General features: G+C 39.2%; 1 protein-coding gene across 1 annotated transcript in view; it reads left to right on the top strand.

Annotated features, from left to right (window-relative positions):
- KCNH6 (potassium voltage-gated channel subfamily H member 6) overlaps positions 1 to 18,782 on the top strand; it is a 111,602-nt gene extending 92,820 nt beyond the window's left edge. Inside the window, exons 7-14 of the mRNA XM_063300426.1 lie at positions 155 to 354; positions 2,964 to 3,216; positions 10,090 to 10,283; positions 10,997 to 11,100; positions 12,000 to 12,256; positions 15,817 to 15,985; positions 17,247 to 17,436; positions 18,356 to 18,782. Coding sequence (XP_063156496.1) covers positions 155 to 354; positions 2,964 to 3,216; positions 10,090 to 10,283; positions 10,997 to 11,100; positions 12,000 to 12,256; positions 15,817 to 15,985; positions 17,247 to 17,436; positions 18,356 to 18,640 — 1,652 coding nt within the window. The 3' untranslated portion in view covers positions 18,641 to 18,782. The remainder of the gene's footprint in view (positions 1 to 154; positions 355 to 2,963; positions 3,217 to 10,089; positions 10,284 to 10,996; positions 11,101 to 11,999; positions 12,257 to 15,816; positions 15,986 to 17,246; positions 17,437 to 18,355) is intronic.
- The last annotated feature ends 3,038 nt before the right edge of the window (positions 18,783 to 21,820 follow it).

Genomic DNA, 21,820 nt, shown 5'->3' with positions numbered 1-21,820 from the left:
AAAACTTTGCCTGGTACCTGGACTGTATGAGCCATTCAGTAGGGTGCTTTGTGAAATGACTGAAGTGCTATGACCTTTCAAAGGCACCATGCAACTAGGCACTGGTCCTTCCACACCACCTACCCAGATACTAATAATAGTCCTCTTGTTTCAGCTCTGATGTATGCTAGCATCTTTGGCAATGTTTCTGCCATCATCCAGCGTTTGTACTCTGGCACAGCTCGCTATCACACCCAGATGCTGAGAGTCAAGGAGTTCATCCGTTTCCACCAGATCCCCAATCCACTACGCCAACGCCTTGAAGAATATTTTCAGCATGCCTGGTCCTACACCAATGGTATCGACATGAATGCGGTGAGTCAGAAAAGATGTGACCTTTAGATCCTTGGAGTACATGCATATTGGCAAAACATAATTTTGGAAACAACCTTGACTTGGGGCTTAAGTGAGTATTTGCATGTTCCTACTGTCATCTATACCAGCCGAAGAATCGTAGCATTTCAGAAAACTATTAAGTATCAGTATACTGTTGGGACCTGAAAGTCTCCAAGCTAGACATAAATGCCTTGTAAACCATTTCACAAGATACAACCATTATTAGTATTATTATGATTTAGAATATGTCTGTCTTAGCAATAAAATCTGGTTGCGTTCAGAGAAAAATCAGATTTAAAAGGAAAAATTTAAGTGGACTAATGTAATGCGCTTTATATGAGGCTGCCCTTGAAGAGTGGCCAGAAGCCTCAACTAGTACAGAATGTAGTGGCGCAGGCAGTTATGTGTGCCTCTAGAGCAGCACACATTACACCTCTGCTCTGCAAGCTGCATTGGCTGCCAGTTTGCTTCTGGGTCCAATTCAAGTTGCTGGTTTTGATCTTTAAAGCCCTTCATGGCATGGGGCCGGGTTATTTGGCCTCTTCCCAATTACATCTGCCCATCCCATCAGGTCGGTCAAAAGTGGTTTGTTGTGGGTTCCATCTGCCAAAGACCCAGGAGTCAGACAGGACCCAGGAGATGGGCCTTTTTTGCTGTGGCACTCGCCCTGTGGAACATCATCCCTCCCCCACCCCAAAGTGAGACTGGCCACATCTCTGCCAACCTTCCAGAAGTCCCTCAAAACCTGGTTGTGTCAACAGGCCTGGGGTTTGCAAGGGAACGGTGATTTGATGAGGTGGCTCCATTGCTCATAACATCTATGCTCTCTCCTAGCCTTTTAATAATAATTTTAATTTTTGTATTTGTTGAATGTTTTTTAAAATTGTTTTTATGGTTTGATTGTATGCTGCTTAGAGCCACGTTTTGTGGGATGGGCTGCCATATAAATATTACACATAAACAAACAAACAAACAAACAAAATCTCTTCATCTGGTTTGGCACCATTACATATTGGTGGATATTGAAGGAAAGTACTTCAACTTACAACCCCAATGAAGCTGGACTGTAGAAAACTGTGACAGCCATGAGGGAGAAGCCTCTATCATATTGGAATGCACATGTTCAACCAAGAGTAGCAGCGAACTAATCCTCCATTTTTCTCTACCCCTCATGAGTACACGTGACCTGGAAATTAACCCCTTTTAGTGTTACTGCAGTGTTATCTGGTCTCTGTCCCCATTCCAACAATGAGGTGACAATCATGAGAGTTATCATTCTAAGGTAGGTCAGTTTCTCCTGAGTGTGAGCAACAGGCTCCAAAACCATATTGATTTAGCTTTTTCTTCTCATAGCTGACTGCTAGACAAAAACTGAATAGGGCAGTCCTTAAATAAACTTTAAACTGTTTTAATTAGATTGTTGGAAAGGAGATATTGATAGCAAAGTTCAAGAAGCATTTGAAGGGAAAAGCCTTGTTATCCCCTCAAAGGAAGAAACAATTACTTTTTCTCACTGGGGTTGGGGGCTATTCTCATTCTCAAGACAGATTCCAGGATGGATAAAAGCTATTAGTTGGAATGAAGCAAGATGAAGAACTGTAATAGCTGAACATTCCATATAGTAGAAGTTTAGCTGCTGGAAGTGATGACTGAAATTTGGAAGACTTACATCTGTAGCAATGCATGTTTTAAAAAAAGAATTAAAAATAATCATTATTAGCTGACAAATTCAGAGTCAAAACACACCTATTTTATTCAGCATTTATCCACTTGCTGCAGTAATTCACAGACGTCATGCTTTATTAAAATATCATCCTTCCTTTACTCAAACCTCTGTTTCATACAACATGATGTGGTTTCCTTGGTTTTGGGTTACTCTGTTATATGAACCTAGCCCACTGTGGCCTATTCCATATGACATGATTAAGAAAGTGCATGAACAAAGTCATTATGCAATAGCATCAGCAGATTTTTGATTGATTTGATTATGTGCCGTCAATTTGTTGTTGACTCTTAGTGACCACATAGATAGATTTTCTCCATGACAATCTGTTCCTAACCTGGTCTTTCAGGTGTTCCAATGGCAGCATTAGCAGAACTGTGCTGATATTTTTTAGCTCTCCGGGGACAGCCAGTAGGAATCATTTGGCCATTGCTGTTTTATTTCCTTCTTTTCAAAAGAAGCTTGGCAATATTGAATAGAGAGATATAAAAATACAGATATCAGATGAGAACACGCAGTTGGACTGTGCTTCTAAAACTAGCTTTCTCTAAATCATTGCCCTTAAGACTGGTTGGTTTACAATCGCCAGTTGTAATCTAACACATCTGGAGGACACCAGATTGAGGAATACAGCTTGAAAGCAAACATCTGTAGAACAATCTGGAAATATTTTTATCAGCTCATGAAATGTCCTGATGCCTCAAGTTCTGTCTTATTTAACTGAGATGTGTATTTTCTAGTTTAATTCTCTCCATCTATATAACCAATACATCTTAAATATATTCCTCTACAGGACATGGTTTTGGGATATGGGAAGATTCACAGAATTTACCTGCTTATCTGTGCCTGCTTTCATTTCACTCAGGTGCTAAAAGGATTCCCCGATTGCCTGCAAGCTGATATCTGCCTCCACCTCAACCGCACCCTTCTCCAAAATTGCAAGGCTTTCCGAGGAGCTAGCAAAGGCTGCCTACGTGCCTTGGCCATGAAGTTCAAGACAACACATGCACCTCCTGGTGATACCCTGGTGCATTATGGAGATGTCCTTACCACTCTTTATTTTATCTCACGTGGCTCCATTGAGATCCTCAGGGAGGACATTGTAGTGGCCATTCTAGGTGAGAGAATTTTCCAGGGTAGGGGATTGTTTTAGAAAGTGGGAAGAGGTGGATTCATTTCAACTCATTGATTCCTTTGTAGCAAGTAGAGGTTGACCACCAGGCCATTGGGGAAATGTCAAATTGCAACCTCTGTCCCTCCATTTTTTCCTTAAGGGAAAGGGCAATGCTGCTGCTTATTCCAATATATTCAAGCTGAGAAAAGCAAATTCTTTATCCTATTTACATCTGGCAAAAGAACAGTACAACTTTTGGTGTGTATAGATTCCCCTTCTTCACCTGTAAGATCAGTTTACCAAGGTATATTTATGGCTTTGTATGAGAATACTTCGGAAAAGGATCGTTACCTTGTCGTGGTGCTGGAGCTTGAGCACCTCAACGATGCCATGAGCTAAACCGTGAAGGGCCACCCAAGATGGGAAGGTCATGACAGAGAGGTCAGACTAAATGCGATTCCTGGGGAAGGTAATGGCAACCCACCCCAGTATTCTTGCCATGAAAACTAAATGGATCAGTACAACCAGAGATATGTCGGTATACCATCGGAACATGAGACTCCCAGGTCCGAAGATGGTCAAAATGCTACTGGGGAGGAACAGAGGATGAGTTCAACTAGCCCAGATGTGATGATGCAGCTAGCTCAAAGCCGAAAGGACAGCTAGTGGCTGATGGTGCTGGTGGTGAACGGCAAATCTGACATTCTAAGGATCAACACACCATTGGAACCTGGAATGTAAGATCTATGAGCCAGGGCAACTTGGATGTGGTTATTGGTGAGATGTCAAGATTAAAGATTAAAGATAGATATTTTGGGTGTCAGTGAACTGAAATGGACTGGAATGGGCCACTTCACATCAAATGACCACCAGATCTACTACTGTGGACAAGAGGACCACAGAAGAAATGGAGTAGCCTTCATAATTAATAGTAAAGTGGCTAAAGCAGTGCTTGGATACAATCTGAAAAACGATAGAATGATCTCAATTCGAATTCAGGGCAAGCCATCTAACATCACAGTGATCCAAATATACGCCCCAACCACAGATGCTGAAGAAGCTGAAGTAGAGCAGTTCTATGAGGATCTGCAGCACCTACTGGACAACAGGCCTAAAAGAGATGTTATTTTCTTCACAGGAGACTGGAATGCTAAGGTGGGCAGTCAAATGACACCTGGAATTACAGGTAAGCATGGCCTGGGAGAACAAAACGAAGCAGGACGTAGGCTGATAGAATTTTGCCAAGACAACTCACTCTGCATAACAAACACTTTCTTCCAACAACCTAAGAGACAGCTTTATACATGGACTTCACCAGATGGACAACACCAAAATCAGTTGACTACATCCTTTGCAGCCAAAGGTGGCGGACATCTATACAGTCGGTAAAAACAAGACCTGGAGCTGACTGTAGTTCAGATCACAAACTTCTTATTGCACAATTTAGGATCAGACTAAAGAGATTAGGGAAGACCCACAGATCAGCTAGATATGAGCTCACTAATATTCCTAAGGAATATGCAGTGGAGGTGAAGAATAGATTTAAGGGACTGGACTTAGTAGATAGGGTCCCGGAAGAACTATGGACAGAAGTTTGCAACATCATTCAGGAGGCGGCAAGAAAATACATCCCAAAGAAAGAGAAAACCAAGAAGGCAAAAGGGCTGTCTGCTGAGACACTAGAAGTAGCCCAAGAAAGAAGGCAAGCAAAAGACAACAGTGATAGGGGGAGATATGCCCAATTAAATGCAAAATTCCAGAGGTTAGCCAGAAGAGATAAGGGATTATTTTTAAACAAGCAATGCGCAAAGTGGAAGAAGACAATAGAATAGGAAGGACAAGAGACCTCTTCCAGAAAATTAGAAACATCGGAGGTAAATTCCAGGCCAAAATGGGTATGATCAAAAACAAAGATGGCAAGAACCTAACAGAAGAAGAAGAGATCAAGAAAAGGTGGCAAGAATATACGGAAGACCTGTATAGGAAGGATAACAATATCGGGGATAGCTTTGACGGGGTGGTCAGTGAGCTAGAGCCAGACATCCTGAAGAGTGAGGTTGAGTGGGCCTTAAGAAGCATTGCTAATAACAAGGCAACAGGAGACGACGGCATCCCAGCTGAACTATTCAAAATCTTGCAAGATGATGCTGTCAAGGTAATGCATGCTATATGCCAGCAAATTTGGAAAACACAAGAATGGCCAACAGATTGGAAAAAATCAACTTATATCCCCATACCAAAAAAGGGAAACACTAAAGAATGTTCAAACTATCGAACAGTGGCACTCATTTCACATGCCAGTAAGGTAATGCTCAAGATCCTGCAAGGTAGACTTCAGCAATTCACGGAGCGAGAATTGCCAGATGTACAAGCTGGGTTAAGAAAAGGCAGAGGAACTAGGGACCAAATTGCCAATATCTGCTGGATAATGGAAAAAGCCAGGGAGTTTCAGAAAAACATCTATTTCTGTTTTATTGACTATTCTAAAGCCTTTGACTGTGTGGACCATAACAAATTGTGGCAGGTTCTTAGTGGTATGGGGATACCAAGTCATCTTGTCTGCCTCCTGAAGAATCTGTATAACGACCAAGCAGCAACAGTAAGAACAGACCACGGAACAACGGACTGGTTTAAGATTGGGAAAGGAGTACGGCAGGGCTGTATCCTCTCACCCTACCTATTCAACTTGTACGCAGAACACATCATGCGACAAGCTGGGCTTGAGGAATCCAAGGCTGGAGTTAAAATCGCTGGAAGAAACATTAACAGTCTCAGATATGCAGATGATACCACTTTGATGGCTGAAAGCGAAGAGGAACTGAGGAGCCTTATGATGAAGGTGAAAGAAGAAAGTGCAAAAGCTGGTTTGCAGCTAAACCTCAAAAAAACCAAGATTATGGCAACCAGCTTGATTGATAACTGGCAAATAGAGGGAGAAAATGTAGAAGCAGTGAAAGACTTTGTATTCCTAGGTGCGAAGATTACTGCAGATGCTGACTGCAGTCAGGAAATCAGAAGACGCTTCATCCTTGGGAGAAGAGCAATGACCAATCTCGATAAAATAGTTAAGAGCAGAGACATCACACTGACAACAAAGGTCCGCATAGTTAAAGCAATGGTGTTCCCCGTAGTAACATATGGCTGCAAGAGCTGGACCATAAGGAAGGCTGAGCGAAAGAGAATAGATGCTTTTGAACTGTGGTGTTGGAGGAAAATCCTGAGCGTGCCTTGGACTGCAAGAAGATCCAACCAGTCCATCCTCCAGGAAATAAAGCCAGACTGCTCACTTGAGGGAATGATATTAAAGGCAAAACTGAAATACTTTGGCTACATCATGAGAAGACAGGACACCCTGGAGAAGATGCTGATGCTAGGGAGAGTGGAGGGCAAAAGGAAGAGGGGCCGACCAAGGGCAAGATGGATGGATGATATTCTAGAGGTGACGGACTCGTCCCTGGGGGATCTGGGGGTGTTGACGACCGACAGGAAGCTCTGGCGTGGGCTGGTCCATGAAGTCACGAAGCAGCTGAACGAATAAACAATGACATGAGAATACTAGGTATCTTAATGCTGTTGTGCTGCTCTTTTTGAAAGATGGAAATAGGGTCAATTCGCCATGGAAGCTTTCATACAGAAATCTTGGAACTACAGAGATGGTGTCAGGAAAGCTAAAGCTCAACATGAGCTGAGGTTAGTGAAGGATGCTAAGAACAACATAAAGGACTTATTTAGATACATTCAAAATAAGAAGAAAGGAAAAGAATCAGTGTATCTTTTAATCATTACATTTAGCAAAAGACTAACCACCAACAAGAAATGGCAGCAATACTCGTTACTATTCTGGTTTAGTCTTTTCCAAAGACAGAGTGTTTCACCAGGCAACTGTAAAGAACACAAGAAAGGGGCAGGATTGAAGCCTGAGACTGACGAAACTTACTTACTTTGAATGAGTTTAAATCTCCAAAGCCAAGTGAATTGAATTCTACGGTACTGAAGGAACTAGCTGATTGTCTGGCTGAATCTTTATGTATTATTATTGAGAAGTCCTGAAGAACTGATAAAGTGCCAGATGATGGAAAGCCTTACCTTCAAAAAGGGAGAGGAGGAGGATGGGGGAACCACAGACTAGTCAGTCTGACATGGTTACCTGGAAGATCCTAATGCAGATAATAGATTGATCTGTAAGAACCTTGAAAACAATGTACAGGTAGTCCTAATTCCTCATTTAGCAACCATTCAGAGTTAGGATGGTGATGAAAAAGTAACTTTATGACCAGTCCTCACATTTACAACCTTCACAGGTCTGTAAAGCAAGGGAAAACTGAAGTAAGTTCATAAGCACAGTCGTGGTTTCACTTAGTGACCACTTTGCTTAACAACCAAGTTGCCGGTCCCAATTGTGGTTGCTAAATGAGGACTACCTGTAGTCATTACCTAGCAGCATTATTCAGTCAAGAGCTAGTTTGGTGTAGTGGTTATAGGTACCAGGCTAAAAACTGGGAGACTGTGAGCTCTAGTCCTGCCTTAGGCATGATGCTAGCACAGTGATCTTGGGCCAGTTACTCTGACCCTCCCGAAAAACAATTTAAAAACACTGCTAACAAAACTTCAGGGAATTGTCCAGGCAGTCACCAGGAGTCAAGTCTGACTTCAACGCACCAAAAAAAAAAAATTAACATGAATTTGTCAATAATGTCTTCTCAGACTGACTTTACTGTATTTCATTATCTGTTTGGTAACTTGCTTAATAAATTCTGAATATGCTGTAGCTATAATACCTTGATTTCAGCAAAAAATTGACAAGATACCCCATGACTTCCAGATTAGCAAGCTAGTTAAGTGTGTGCTGGATGGCAAGTAAAGATATGGCTGACTCATAAACTGTACTCAAAGAATACTCATCAACGGTTTCCATTCTCACAGACTGGAAAGAAGTAATGAGTAGAATGCCACAAAGTTCTGCCTAGTAATAGTTTTATTAATGACTTGGATGAATTGGTGGAGGGAATGTTTATCATATTTGCAAGTGAGATGAAATGGAATGGGATAGTTCATGCCCTAAAACGGTTGTGAGAGTAGATGGAGGGTCACAAGACAATGCCTTCTTTGCACTCTTTTCCAAGCAGGTTTACTAGTTTAATGCAAAAGTGTGCTAAAGCAAAAGCAGCTCGACTGTTTCAGAGCCCTACATGAAGCCTGAATGTTCCTTTTGGTTTTTCAACCTCTACCTTTGCCTTTAAAGGAATAATCATGCATAGAGGACACAAGGTTTCTGTGGAAAAGTCTATCTTTCTTTACAGAGAAATTGCCATGGAGGGAAGGAACAGAAAGGAAATAAGATGGGCTGTGATTGTTATCTCAAGATGGCTGGACAGGGAGAGAGAGTGAAAACAGCAACTTACAGCCAGTGTTTTGCAAGCAGCAACATTTTTTTAAAAAAAAGGTGATTTAAGGCAAGGAGAAACCCTTTTATGCAAAAATAAGCAAGCTCATCCTTCCCATTAATAGAGATTTTTTGGGTAGATAGGTGGCTACATACATTTGTTTAATAAATAAATAAGATTTTAAATGCTTTGGGGATCAGTTTTTTAGTTATTTAGTATATAAAATGAAATGGTTTCACAAATAAACAATGATAGAACCTTACAACTTTATAAAATGAAACCATTTCATTTTATAAAGTTATAAGTTCTATTACTGTTTATTTGTTTGAGATTTAATTATTAAAAGTGGAATATTTATTTCTTGCCAAACCCTAATAAAATCATTTGTTTATTCAGGGTAGATCACACAAATTCATTTCATCATTTTGGCGGGATCATTTTATCACAAAATCCTTGCCCTAGAAGACAGAAATAAAATTCAAAGTGATTTTGATAGGTTAAAGGAATGGTCTAAACATGGTAGAATCAAGTTTAACAGACTCAAATGTCAAGTTCTTCAGTTAGGAAACAAAAATCAAATGCACGGATATAGGATACTTCACTTGGTAAAAGTACTTGTAAAAAGATATTGGAATAGTCGTTAATTGCAAACTGGATATTGGTCAACAACATAATGTGGTTGAAAAAAATGGCAGGCAAATGCAGTCTTAGAATTAGTAAACATCCGTAGAAGTAAAGCTTCTAAATCATAGGAAGGGATAGATCCTCTTTATTCTTCTTTCATCAAACACCACCTCAAATACTCCATCCAGATCTAGGCCTGGCCCGTTAAGAAGATTCAAAGGAATTGGAACAATTTCAGAGAAGGATAAGAACAAGGCTGATCAAAGAACTAGAAATCAAGTCCTATGAACAGAGGCTGAAGGAATTCAGTTTTGAAAAAGAAGATTGGAGGAGAACATGATAGTATTTTTCAAATTCCAGGATGCAGAACTATGGATTTAAACTACAGAAGGGCAGATTCTACATTGATATTGGAGGGGAAACATCCCAGCAGTTTGACAGTGGAACCAATCACCCACCAAGGTGCTGGGTTAAACAGCCATGTGTCAGAGATAGTTCAGTTTGGATGCCTGCACTGGGCAGGGGAGTTGGAGACAATGATCTAAATGGCCCCTTCCATCTCTCTAATAAGTAGGCTGTGGGATACCTGGAGAAATGAATGTAACAGGTACTTTATATGCCTTATACTTATTTTTAAAACTACTACTGAATAGGTCTAATCTGAGTGGATTATGTTCCTAATCTGAACTGTAAGAGGTGCAAGTGAAAGGCAGTCGTCATTTGTATTTGTACAATTCCCTGCAATACTTCCGCTGTAGTGTGTCAGTAGGGATCAGAGATCAGCCAAAGGAGTGATCGAACAATTGTTCTAGTTCAAGAGAGCAGCAGGACAATCGTTGTACTTTAACAGGAGCGCTTGTGTTGTTTAGGGAAGAATGACATCTTTGGAGAGCCTATCAGTTTGTATGCCAGGCCTGGAAAATCCAACGCAGATGTGCGAGCCTTGACTTATTGTGACTTGCATAAGATCCACCGAGAAGACCTCCTGAAAGTCTTGGATATGTACCCAACCTTTTCAGATAACTTTTGGAGCAACCTGGAGATAACATTCAACTTGAGAGATGTGAGTATCGAATATGGGAAGATGGGAAGAATTAGAGAGAAGCATTTTTTTAAAGGTTAACCAAGGCCATACACACATAAACTCCTTGTATCTAAATTGATCTGGAGAAGCAGATTTGTATTAAAAGAATTAACTACAGTTCATCTTTTTTGGCATGAAAGTAGGTCACGTTAATCAAAGTGGCTGAGTCTAACTAGCAGACTTTTGGATACATAAGTCACTTCTTTTATGATATTCTACAGTGTTACTTATTTGAATCTGAGCAATTTTATGTATTTATAAGTAGATAAAGAGCTGTTGAATGTTTTTATTTGGCACCACCTACTTTCTGAAATATTCAGTGCTCAGATCTGTCCTCAAGTTGCATTCTGTTATGAGTTGCATTCCTGTCAAATCCAGATGTGTGGTAGAAGAAGGCATTTTGCATATGCTCAAAAACTGTGCTTTTTAATGACACCAATGCACCAATGACAAGAGGTTCTAGGATGAAGTCCTGGTAAGATTGATTTAATGAAGACTGTTATAGAAACATGTAATGTTAGGATTCCTTTCTTGCTATATTCTTTTTTAAACATGAATATTTAAATATTTTAACCTATCTGTGTACTACCCAGTAGGATTAGGGTGATTATAAGGAGTTTGGATTGCTCTGGCTGCTCAAAACTACTTTTTCCACTATGTTTAATACCATTTTTGTCATGTTTTTCCTTCAGGCAGATAGTATTCCTCATTCTTTACTCAGTGAAGATTACACATGCAATTATCGCCAAACACGTCGTCATAAACATTCCCCCTGCCAAGCTAACAAAATTGGTGAGTTAGCCTCTTGGGAGTTTTACTGGGTTCTGGCATTAAGATTGGAGGAAGGAAGTAGGAAATCCACTACTGCCACCTTGTGATTATTCCCAAAGTAGTCTTCTCCAATCTGGGCCCTCCAAATGTGCTGAATTACAATTCCTATCACCTCCCAGCCAGTGCAATCTTGCTGCCTGGGACAAAGGGACTGTAGTACAATAACATTTGGAGAATCAGGCTTTGTAAGTGCTGCTTCTAATGTATATGAAGACAAATATGTGACATCAGCCTCTCTCCCAGATTTATCAGGGGTAATTGGAATGCAAAAATTGTTTGCTATTGTGCTTCTTAGTTGTGCTCTGGATCTATGATTAAAGAAGAAAAGCATTACGGTAAGCTTTGGCTTTGAATTCAGTCTTCTGCAAATTATACTCTTCAGGTGTCCACCTGTAAAACATGATCTATCTCACTGTATTCTTCTGAGGATATTTGAAATAAGGAGTCTAAGACCACAAGAAACAATAAGGCATTCTTCTATTCAGTTGTTGATAAATGCCTCAAGCTTGGGCAATATTTTTTCCCATTATTAATCCCTATGCAGAAATATATGACCTCTGCTTATACTTTGCTTTAAGATTCTAGTTAGACTTACATTATTCCAGGTGTTATAAAACTAACCTGCAAAAAGTAAATTGTATTTTGGCTGCCCTGTATACCGAATGTGAAAGAACAGGTCAATGTATTTTATATTTCTCATCACCATGCAGGATACTAAAATGTTCAGATGTCTTAATGGCCTAATTGTGACCATTGTATTTACAGAAGTCTGAGAGATTCTATTAGTCGTTAATCATGTCTCACAGTCAGCTTCTACACATGAACCTTATCTGCATTCTTTATACCTGCTACAGACCTAGACAGCATGGATGCAGGCATCTCAGACTTGGAGCAATGTCATGGATACTCTGAGTGTATACCACTGCAGCATCCTGACATGCATAGCACTACAACGTCTTGTTCCCAAATGGGTGAAGAGGGAGCCAAGATGCCCAATCCCACCAAGGGTGATCCTTTCACAGATACTGAAAACAGCGACTTCGTCCCGACTGTAGTAAACCTGGTCACTGATGGCACCAAGGTTAACAAACTGGTGACTGAGGAAAATCTAGCCTACGCAGGTATGGGTAGCTAGTGCTCATATTGGGTGTAGACATGAGATGATTTGTTGACTTGAGTTTTATGGTTAACTAGTAAGGCTGGCTCAAGAATCTAACTTTTCAGCTGTACATTAATTGTGGGAATGAATATCTCTATTACAGTCTTTGAACAGCCTTTACAATAAAATAAAATAATTTAATCCAACAATTCATTGTCAGGAAAAAGGAAAACAATAGAACAGTTAAACAATATATCTAATTAAAGGTTTTGTGCAATTGTATAACTTGATAAAAATATTTGGCCACTGGGTCTGTGAGTGTAGAGTCAGCATCCCTTAAAAAGAAATAGACATAAAATCTATCAGTATGACCCTCAAATTTAGAAATGATTGGGGAGATCAAAGAACGTCTTGGGGCATCATAAAAAGGACACCGTATGAGGACATGGGCAAGAGTTTCTACCTCCCTGGATCCACAAGGACAAAGCCTCTGTGAGTAAGGAGTCCCGTGAAATCTTCCTGCCAGCAGTGCTGAAGAGAGGGCATCAAAGCAGGCTCTGGAAAAGGCCCATCTATATTTGGTTAAGGAGAGATTGTATAGATACCCCACAGTAGAGGGTTTGTGGCTATCTAGAATTTGATGATAGAATTCAGGAGCACGGGTAATATCATTTTGGAGATCAATGTCCCTAATTCTTTCTTTTATACTATGGATTTGGCCTTCTCCAGGGTTAATTGGCCTAAATATTTTTAGAGGCCAAGACTGCAAAGTTCTTTTGTACTCAATGAGATTGGTAGCTGTCTGACAACAGCACAGGCATCAGCCTGTAGGGTCGAACATGATTTTGAGTCCTGAAGTTAGAATCCTGATCCAGGCCTGAGCTGTAATACTTGGCACATTAGCTTCAAGCCTCAAAACTGCATTGGGGGTGCATTTTGGGATACCGAACAAAGACCTAAGGAAATTCAATTGGGTGGCTTCATAAACCCTTAGGTTTGTGTATGGGCCAAGTTGAACATTAATTGTGGGAATAGAGAAGAATCCTTATATGACATGACACAATTGCTTGTATCATGAGTATTAAGTACCATGTAATTTTGGAAGCAAGTAGTTTGATTCCAGGAGAAGAGTTAGTGTGATTAAAAATTCACTTATGCACTAAAAATCATAGAAATTGCAAGGTCCACAATGGGAGTGAGGCAATGTGCATCTAGAAAGTCATTCCCTTTAGTAGCCTCAAGTTCAGTATTCCATTAGCCCACAGAGTAGAGTACTATCAATAGGTGGATGACTTGCAGCTCTATAGCCCCTTTCACTTATCCTATTTATTTGTTTGATGGGGATGTTGTTGTTGTTGTTTTCTGGGGCTTCTGTACTGTTCACTTCCTGAAGACTCTGAGCAACTTACACAGACCACCACATACAGTAGGGTTAAAAAAATAATGACTATCAAAACTTACCAGGATCAGGTGGTTTCAAAGCTTTTCCGGCTGCAGAACCAGTTTGCTTTTAAAAAATAAACAAATCCCAACACCCCTGATCAAGAGCGGTGGGGCTTCTGAATGTCAGCTGAGAAGTGCTGTACCTTAGTGACTAAAGGGGAAAAAAAACTCTGGAAGGGACTAAACACATTTTTCTTTAGTTCCTCTTTTAAGGTAGGCCAGGTCAGGAAGCAGACTTCATAAGGACTACAAGCCAGGTACTTAAGTGTTTTAGGATACAATAACAATCTTGAAAGCCTACCAAAGTTTTGCTCTACCCCTCTTACACTAAACAGAATCAAGGTGGAGTGATTTTGAATATCTCTTATGCTTTCCCCTTTCCCAGGACTGATTCGTCTTTTATTTTCTCTTAACAGCTACTGCAGAACTTAATCAAGATTATCAACCTCCTTCCTTTACACCTGTGGAAAGCTTTTCTTTTTTGTTCCTCCCTTGTGAAAAATAAAAGAAACCCCTATCCCATATGGGACTATGTTTTTTAAAAAACACTCTCTACTCAAGGAACTAAGGCTTAGTCCCTTGCAGAAAGGATGCCTGCCCCACTCGGCAGCCCTTGCAGACAGGGCAAAAAGCTATGATACTTTATTTTATATTCCAGAAGTGGGCTGGCATAGAGATCTCTCTCTCCTTACATATACATATTTTTACATATAAATCTTTTGTATGTATAGTATATAATTTTTAAATCAATAGGACAATGCAAACCAAGGAGAAGAAATCCTAGAAACAATGACAAAAGGGAATATCCTGATGAAATTTAGGGGTCAAGAGCTTGAGCTATTAACAGCAGTCAGGGATAGGACTAGATACAACAATTTACAGTACTTAATGAGAAAGAGACAATTAACAAAAGTTTTGAGGACTGTAAATCAAGTAAAGGTCAGTCTTAGCTGAGTTCCATCTGATTTGCTAATCTTTTCAGGGGTGGGGGAAAGATCCCATAATGCTTTTGATACGTTTAGAAAAAAGGTAGGAACAAGGAGGAGGAAAATATGAAGATAGACTTGTGCTTTTCTAAAACCCAAGATGGTCATGAGTAAAACAAGAGGAAATTAAAAAATACTTTTTCTTACAGCTACAGTAGCATAAAAGTAACAAAATATAACAGAGAAAAGATGTAGGAATGTAAAATTTCCGTAACACGTTTCCAGAATGGTTTCCTAGAAAGGCTTACTTGTTGCCCATGTAGTTAACTTTTTGGCTCCACATTTAAAACAAACAAACAAATCTACACACACACACACACAAACACACACCCCTCTTATCTGGGCTCAGAAGCAAAGCAGGGGCAGGTCTCAGTACATGGATAGAGTCCACTAGAAAATACTGGAACTGTAGGCTAAACAGTATTTTTTGTGGTTGGGCCAGCATGTCTAGATTTATATGCATGTACATGCACACAAATACATCTTTAGTTTATCTGTTCTTCTGTGTAGGCTACAGATGTTCTAATTCATTACTTCTGAAATATGGTCAGGTGGTACCTTGAACAGATAGAATATATGTGTAAAATCCTTCTCTAATAGGAGGAAGAAATTTTGAGATAATGCATAATGGTAGAATAGGGAAAATCCAAGTTTTTAGCATGCTTTTGGTACATAGGTTTGGTACTGTCTTCTTAACAGCACTCCCTGATATTTACATTTTACATCCATGGACTGCTAACATTCATCTGGCTACAGTGCAAAAGCAGACATGCTAAAGAGTGATACCCACTCTGTGAAACTAACAGAACTTAGTAACTTCTAACAGAAAACAGGGAAACCCTCACAGGTTTTGCCAAAAGGAAAACAAGTTTGAACAGGCCTTCTATTGATCTCCTTTTTTAATCTGCCATTCTAAGTATTGTAATTCATAAATCATTGTTAATTTTAGTGTTTTATGCTGTATTTATCATGTTGGTGTTTTTAACTGGTTTTACCATGTTTCTTTCTTTCTTTCTTTTTTAGAAAATAAATGTTTTATTAAACAGTGTTTTTTTTAATGAAAAATCATATAGAAATACCATAAATACATGTAGAATCAAAATCATATCCTTTTGAATATAGATAACGAACTTGATTTTCTTTTAACTCCCAGCAACATCACTGGATGTTTCCAACCTGTTCACATTCTGGGAGAAAAAAAAAAAGGAGCCTTTCCAGCACATCTCCTTGGTACATAGCCCATTGGACATGCCTCTAAACTCTGAGGATGGACCACGGCAGATTGAATCAAAGCTGGACTGCCTGCAGGCACAGCTTAGCAGGTAAATTCAATTGCTCAGAGGTTTGGAAATAAGAAGGTTCTGTTCTTTGGAATTCCACAAAAGATCCCAAATTCCAGAAAGTAAAATTTAACTATAAAGCAGATATTATAGTCCTCCTGTTAAAATAGATTGTGTATATTTAAAGTATATGTAAGACCCCTGCTGCGTTGTTTCTATGGTTTATGGACACTGCCAAAAGAGATGCTAAAGAATTGCTTATCGTAAAGAAATGCAGTACCATTAATTGTAAGGAAATGCTATAAAACTATCCTTGTCAGTTCAGTTAAAAAAATCATTTCAAGGGTATGGCAAAAATATATAGCATAAAGTATATTGTCCGATAGGTATATAGATGTATAAATCCTTTAAAATTATAAAACTAGCATTATTTACAACCAGTTATTAGAAATTATTTTAAATAATTTCTAACGTTATTTAACATTTAAAGCAAAACAACAATAACCCTCTTCATAGATTCTGTACATTAAAGGTGCCTCATAGGTGCTGTGCCCTTGGCTTCATCCCCATGGCTGCAGATGTTCCACCAATGTAAAAATGGGGAAAGCCTACAAAAGTAGCTGTCTGTGTACACACATCTGCATGCTTGCTTTCCTAATTCAATTATTCTCCTGTGTGTTATGAACAGGATTATGCCTGTAGAATATTGTTTCCTGTTGCCTCCTCCTTGGTACATCCCTCACCCCAGTCACAGCCATTCCTGAGAGTGACTCTAATATTGATGGAGAGATTAAGTCAAATTTTGAAGTGCTTTTGTTTTCATTTAATGGAAATAGTCTACTTTCATGAATACTCGTGACATTTGCATTAATGGATTTTAGTGAATTATTCCTGCATGAAGAATAAATGACCAGCTTTAGTGCATGAATAGCTTTTGGAAGCTTAAAATAGACATCATTTTTTAAAGAAAGAGCCTCGGTGTTGCACACTGTAGGAGGGAGCCATGTTGGCCTATGATAGCAAAAATGAGCAGGAGTGTGGTAGCACCTTTTCCAACTAACCTATTTTATTAAAAGGCATAAGCTCTCAAAAAAGAGAAAAGAAACAAAAGCTTATATATTTTAATAAAATGGGTTAGTTGGAAAAGGTGCTACCAGACTCCTGATTTTTAGCGTTGTACAATTTCACTTTGTTTGCTGTTTGAAAGAGTTCTATGCAAACTCTAGCTGTTCTTAAATCAATCTTCTGTACTGCCTCAGAGATCAAAATGCCTCAGAGGAAAATACTATGTTCTCTCATGTAGACTAGAATCCAGGATGTCTTCCGACATTAATCTCATTCTGCAGCTGCTCCAGCGCCAGCTGTCTCAAGTGCCACCCGCATACAGTTCCATCTCGCCTTCCTCCCGTAACTTGTCTCTGTACAGCATGAACCTACGGAACACAGAACCTGATCCATCCCTGGGGGAAGAGGAACTGACTCCCCTAAAGGAGGTAAGATGCAGGCGCTAAATTGCCACCGAATCATTCACCTTCAGTGAAGCCACTAAGAGCTTTATTGCTACAAAGTCATGTCAGACTTGGGAGGGAAGGAATAAGCTAATAGTCTGCTTTGAGTCATGGTCAATTAACAAAAAGAAAAAAAAGGGCGTGGGGGAAGAAAGCTTCATTCTGTAGACAGAAAAATTATTCTGCATCACGGTATATTGTACTTCATTTTCCCTTTATTTTATAATTTGTTTGTTCAGTGTAGGAAATAATACTCAGCATGTACATAGTACAGCTGATTTTCAAGGAGATGTGCCTAATATTGCAGCCTCTTTTTTAGCAAAATAGAAATGGAAGTTTGTCCTGTAATTTTGAAAATATGTTTAATTCTAAACTAGCTAAGAACCAAACCAGGGTTTTTACAGTTTGGCTATAATAGTAGCCACAGAAGTTCAAGATTTTAGAATTGTTTGATTTTTAAAATAGTCTCATGAACTCTCTCTGCCACAAGATCTATCATTTTTCAGTTGGATTTTTCTTTACACTTCTAGAAGGCTATATTATATGCATGTGTTTTTGGTTATCTGCAAATAAATAATATGAAGTCAGCTCTTCAAATATTCACTTCAAATTCATCATATGCATGGCGGGGGGGGGTTGAATTTTTTTTAATCGAAACTGGACAATTTTGCCACCAAATTTCAGCTCACAATCTGGAGTTGCTCTGGTGACAAGACCCACATGTAGCCCATGGGCCAGGTGTTGCTCATCTTTCTTTAATGTTTATCACCATAATGTTTCTCTAAGTATATTTCTATAGTTCTGACAGATTCTTAAAAGTTGGAGTTTTCATGTTACTACTGCGATTCTGAGTTACCACAAATACATTACTGGAAGTATGATTTTATTTTTCTTTCTTCACCAGACTTCAAGTTATTGTGAAATTGGAAAAAAAACATTAAAATCTAGGAATTTGTTGTCAAGTGGTTTACCCCTGTCATTGGCTTTACATGATACTATGGCAATCAGTGCTCAGCAAGAGGTTTATCCACCGATCCTGTCAAAACAAGAGCCTCACTGGAGGACACCTAATAACCAGAAACTTTTCCAAGGATCTCGTTTCCATTCTCTCCCCGAACACCTTGAGGCATCTTCTGAGCATTTGGACATTCAGAGACATCTCTCCGACCCATTCCTCCCTGCAGTTTAGGGATCCAATTGCGCCCAAAGCCAAGCAGAGAGAAGTGGAACTGAGAAATTATTTAGTGGATTTTACTGCTTATATTTGGAGGACATTTCCAGTGTAATGTAACTATCTTCTGCTCTCTGAGAAAAGGGCAGTTTGCAAGAGGGTTGACGTTACTGATTTCAGAAACGGAACAACAGAGAAGTTGGACATCCCCCCCCCCCGCCCCAGTTCCAAGAACAATTACATACAGACACTGATGGACTTCCTCCTCCTTACTCCCATCTTGCATATATTAACTGCAAACCCTATGCTGGAAGTTTTATCTACCAGTATTTGTGATACCTAATAATCATGAAAACAGGAACATTTCTGTACAATAATAAAGAAGTAATGGAAAATGTGGCCTGAAGGAGAGATTGCTAAGAACTTCACAAAATATCATTAGATTATAGGGTACCAAGAATGGATATTTCTTTTGTTAATAGTTACAATTAGTATCTTAGGATTTTATTAATTATGACCCTAGGGAGGTTGGTATCATTTTTCTGCATATAATGACTTGTTCCAAAATAAAGTGAGCACTATAACTAACATTTTTCTTGTAGGGATGTAAATCTCAGGAGAAAGGCTACTCAATGAAAGGATAAAATATGCAGAGCAGTCCCATGTGGGATTGTGAACTGGATTTCTGACTGAGCCTATTTTTTGTCACAGCCCTTCTTAGTCTCTGTTCTTAATTCTACAACTCTCTCCCCCTCAGTAAATTAAGCTGTGCACCCTGGTCTATAGTCCCAGTTCAATATGTATTTGTTAAAAAAAGAGAGTCTTACCAAATCTAGTTAAACTTACTATCAAATAAAGCATAGGACCAGTGTCAGATGAAGTAAATTTGTAGTACAGTAGTGTCAGATCTTGTAATAAACACTGCTGACCCTAGTTTCATAGAGAAATATTTTCCCACATTCTATCTAGTACTCTATAAAGTAGAAGTGACATTTTTTCCCAAGGTTCAGAAAAGAGCCAGGAGCAGTTGGTGAATTCTAAAAATATCTTTCCCAGGTTTTTGCAACAGTCCAGATTTACCCAGCTTTGCATTATGTTCTAGGAAATGCCAAGACTGCAGTTACTCATTTGCAACAGAACAATTCCTTTGAATTAGAACCATCCAAGACATTGCTTAAGCCACTATGCAAAATATAGTTATGAGCAACACATTTTGTACAAATTTGCCTGATATAAGCACAATTTTAGAAAATCTTGTAAGAGGAAAAGCAAATCAGAGAACACTTTTTTGTATAGGTGTATTTCCTTTCCTTATGATGGTTTGTGACTTTATGTGACTGCACTACATAAAGAATTACTATAACCAAATCCTCAAACCCTCCTCCTCCTCCCCCCCCACCTCCACTAAATGCTGCAATGGCTCTAGGCCATGTACCCAGAATAACGTATTATATCCCCATCTTGAGTAGCAGGGGGGAAAAAATGTAAGCATCTCCCCCCCAACCTCCAAGGTGTTAGTTACTTTGCTAATAAAGATTATTTTGACACCTACTGTGGCCTGATGACTACCTCTCTTTAAGTTGGAACATGATGTATACTTACTGAAAAGAGTGGATTGAAGCAGGACATCCTATTTGAAGCCTCTAAATTTTTCTCCTTATATCCTGTACTTAATTACTGAACAGTTTGCTACCATGATCATCCAAGATGACAATTGTTCCCAACTATTTTCTCCATACAAAAAAGAAGCATTAGACAGCTAAACCAAATTCCTGGTTACATTGGATGCTGTGATTGTTCTTAGAGTGTTATAAGTGACAAATGCTTATGGAAGACAATAGTGAAATGCAGAAAGTAATTCTTACAATGATTTCGCATGATTATGTGACTTGCTCACCTCTGCTAAAGGTGAAGGAAAGAAGAAAGCTAGAGAAGAAAGAAAGGTGTTCTTTCTGACACTGTAACTTGTGGAAGATTTTTTTGTTGTTGGTAATTAAATAAATGTTAAATATTGCTATGCAAATGCATTCCACACAAGGAATGGAGACATAAACTGTCCAATATATTGGCCTACAGTATAAGTGGAGATTAAGAATTATGTAAGGAGTGGAAGGAAAGTTGATGTTGACATTAGCAGACAAAAGACACACAGAGTAGCCCATTTTAACAGTAGAATTTCAAATGGCAGAGTGAGAGATGAACAGTTAAACAATCCTATAGCCTACTTTTTACGTTCTATGGGAATATAAATCTTCTGAAAAAAAATCACAACAGAGAATTTAAGTCATTCAATTTCTTGAATTTATTTAGCATTATTTTATTATATAATTTACATACTGCCAGTATCTCAATTGTTTACATCCATTAAAACAAAATAACCATAAAGCAAAATTTCACAGAATGTAGCATTAAATAATAAATGAAATCAACGTCATACCTCCCAGCAGTGACATGTCAGCAGACTATTAAACCCTAAAGTACTTCCAAATTAGAATTGTTTTAATGGGCTTCCTAAATGACAGCAGAGTAGGAGCCAACGAGACTTCTAGGGGGAGAGAACAGGGTGTCAGCTCCACTAGATGGACCAGACCAGGATATCAACTCCACCGAAAGTCTGAAACTACCTAATGAGTAGTTAGGAGACAATAACTATATTGAGTTGAGATAATAACTATATTAACTATAATAACTATAATAACAGAATCTTGCAAGTCTGATTGTGCTGTACCTCTTCCTCCTCTTTATGGTTCAGTGAATTAGGGAGACATCTGCCTGAACTACTTCCAAATGTTATCTCACTGTTCTGGACTTTAAAAATGTTCATCCCCTTTTGTCTAGGCAATGGCTCCTGCATATCTCTTTCAAGGTCATCTTCCTTACTATCTATACTAGAGCAGCTCCTGAGAAGGCCTGCCCCAAGGTGCTCCCAAAAACTTTAAGGAAGAAGGGACTTGAAGCATCCCCTCTTGGGCTGAGTACCCAGTAGAGGTGGATTCCATGCAGGACAGATGGTCTTGAAAGTACCTGGGAGCCTAGAAACCAAGCCATGTAAGGATTTATAGATTAAGACCACCAACACTTTGAATTGAACCCAGAAACCTACTAGCAGCTAGTGCAGCAACTACAGCATGGATGTTACACTTCTGAATCACTTTAGGCCCTGTGGCAGCCCTTCAAGGTAGGCCAAGGCAAGAAACA

Source organism: Candoia aspera, chromosome 4 (genome assembly GCF_035149785.1).
Source record: "Candoia aspera isolate rCanAsp1 chromosome 4, rCanAsp1.hap2, whole genome shotgun sequence".
NCBI classification, from domain to species: Eukaryota; Metazoa; Chordata; class Lepidosauria; order Squamata; family Boidae; genus Candoia; species Candoia aspera.
Note: the sequence above shows the minus strand (reverse complement) of the source record. Positions and strands in the feature narration are given on the sequence as shown.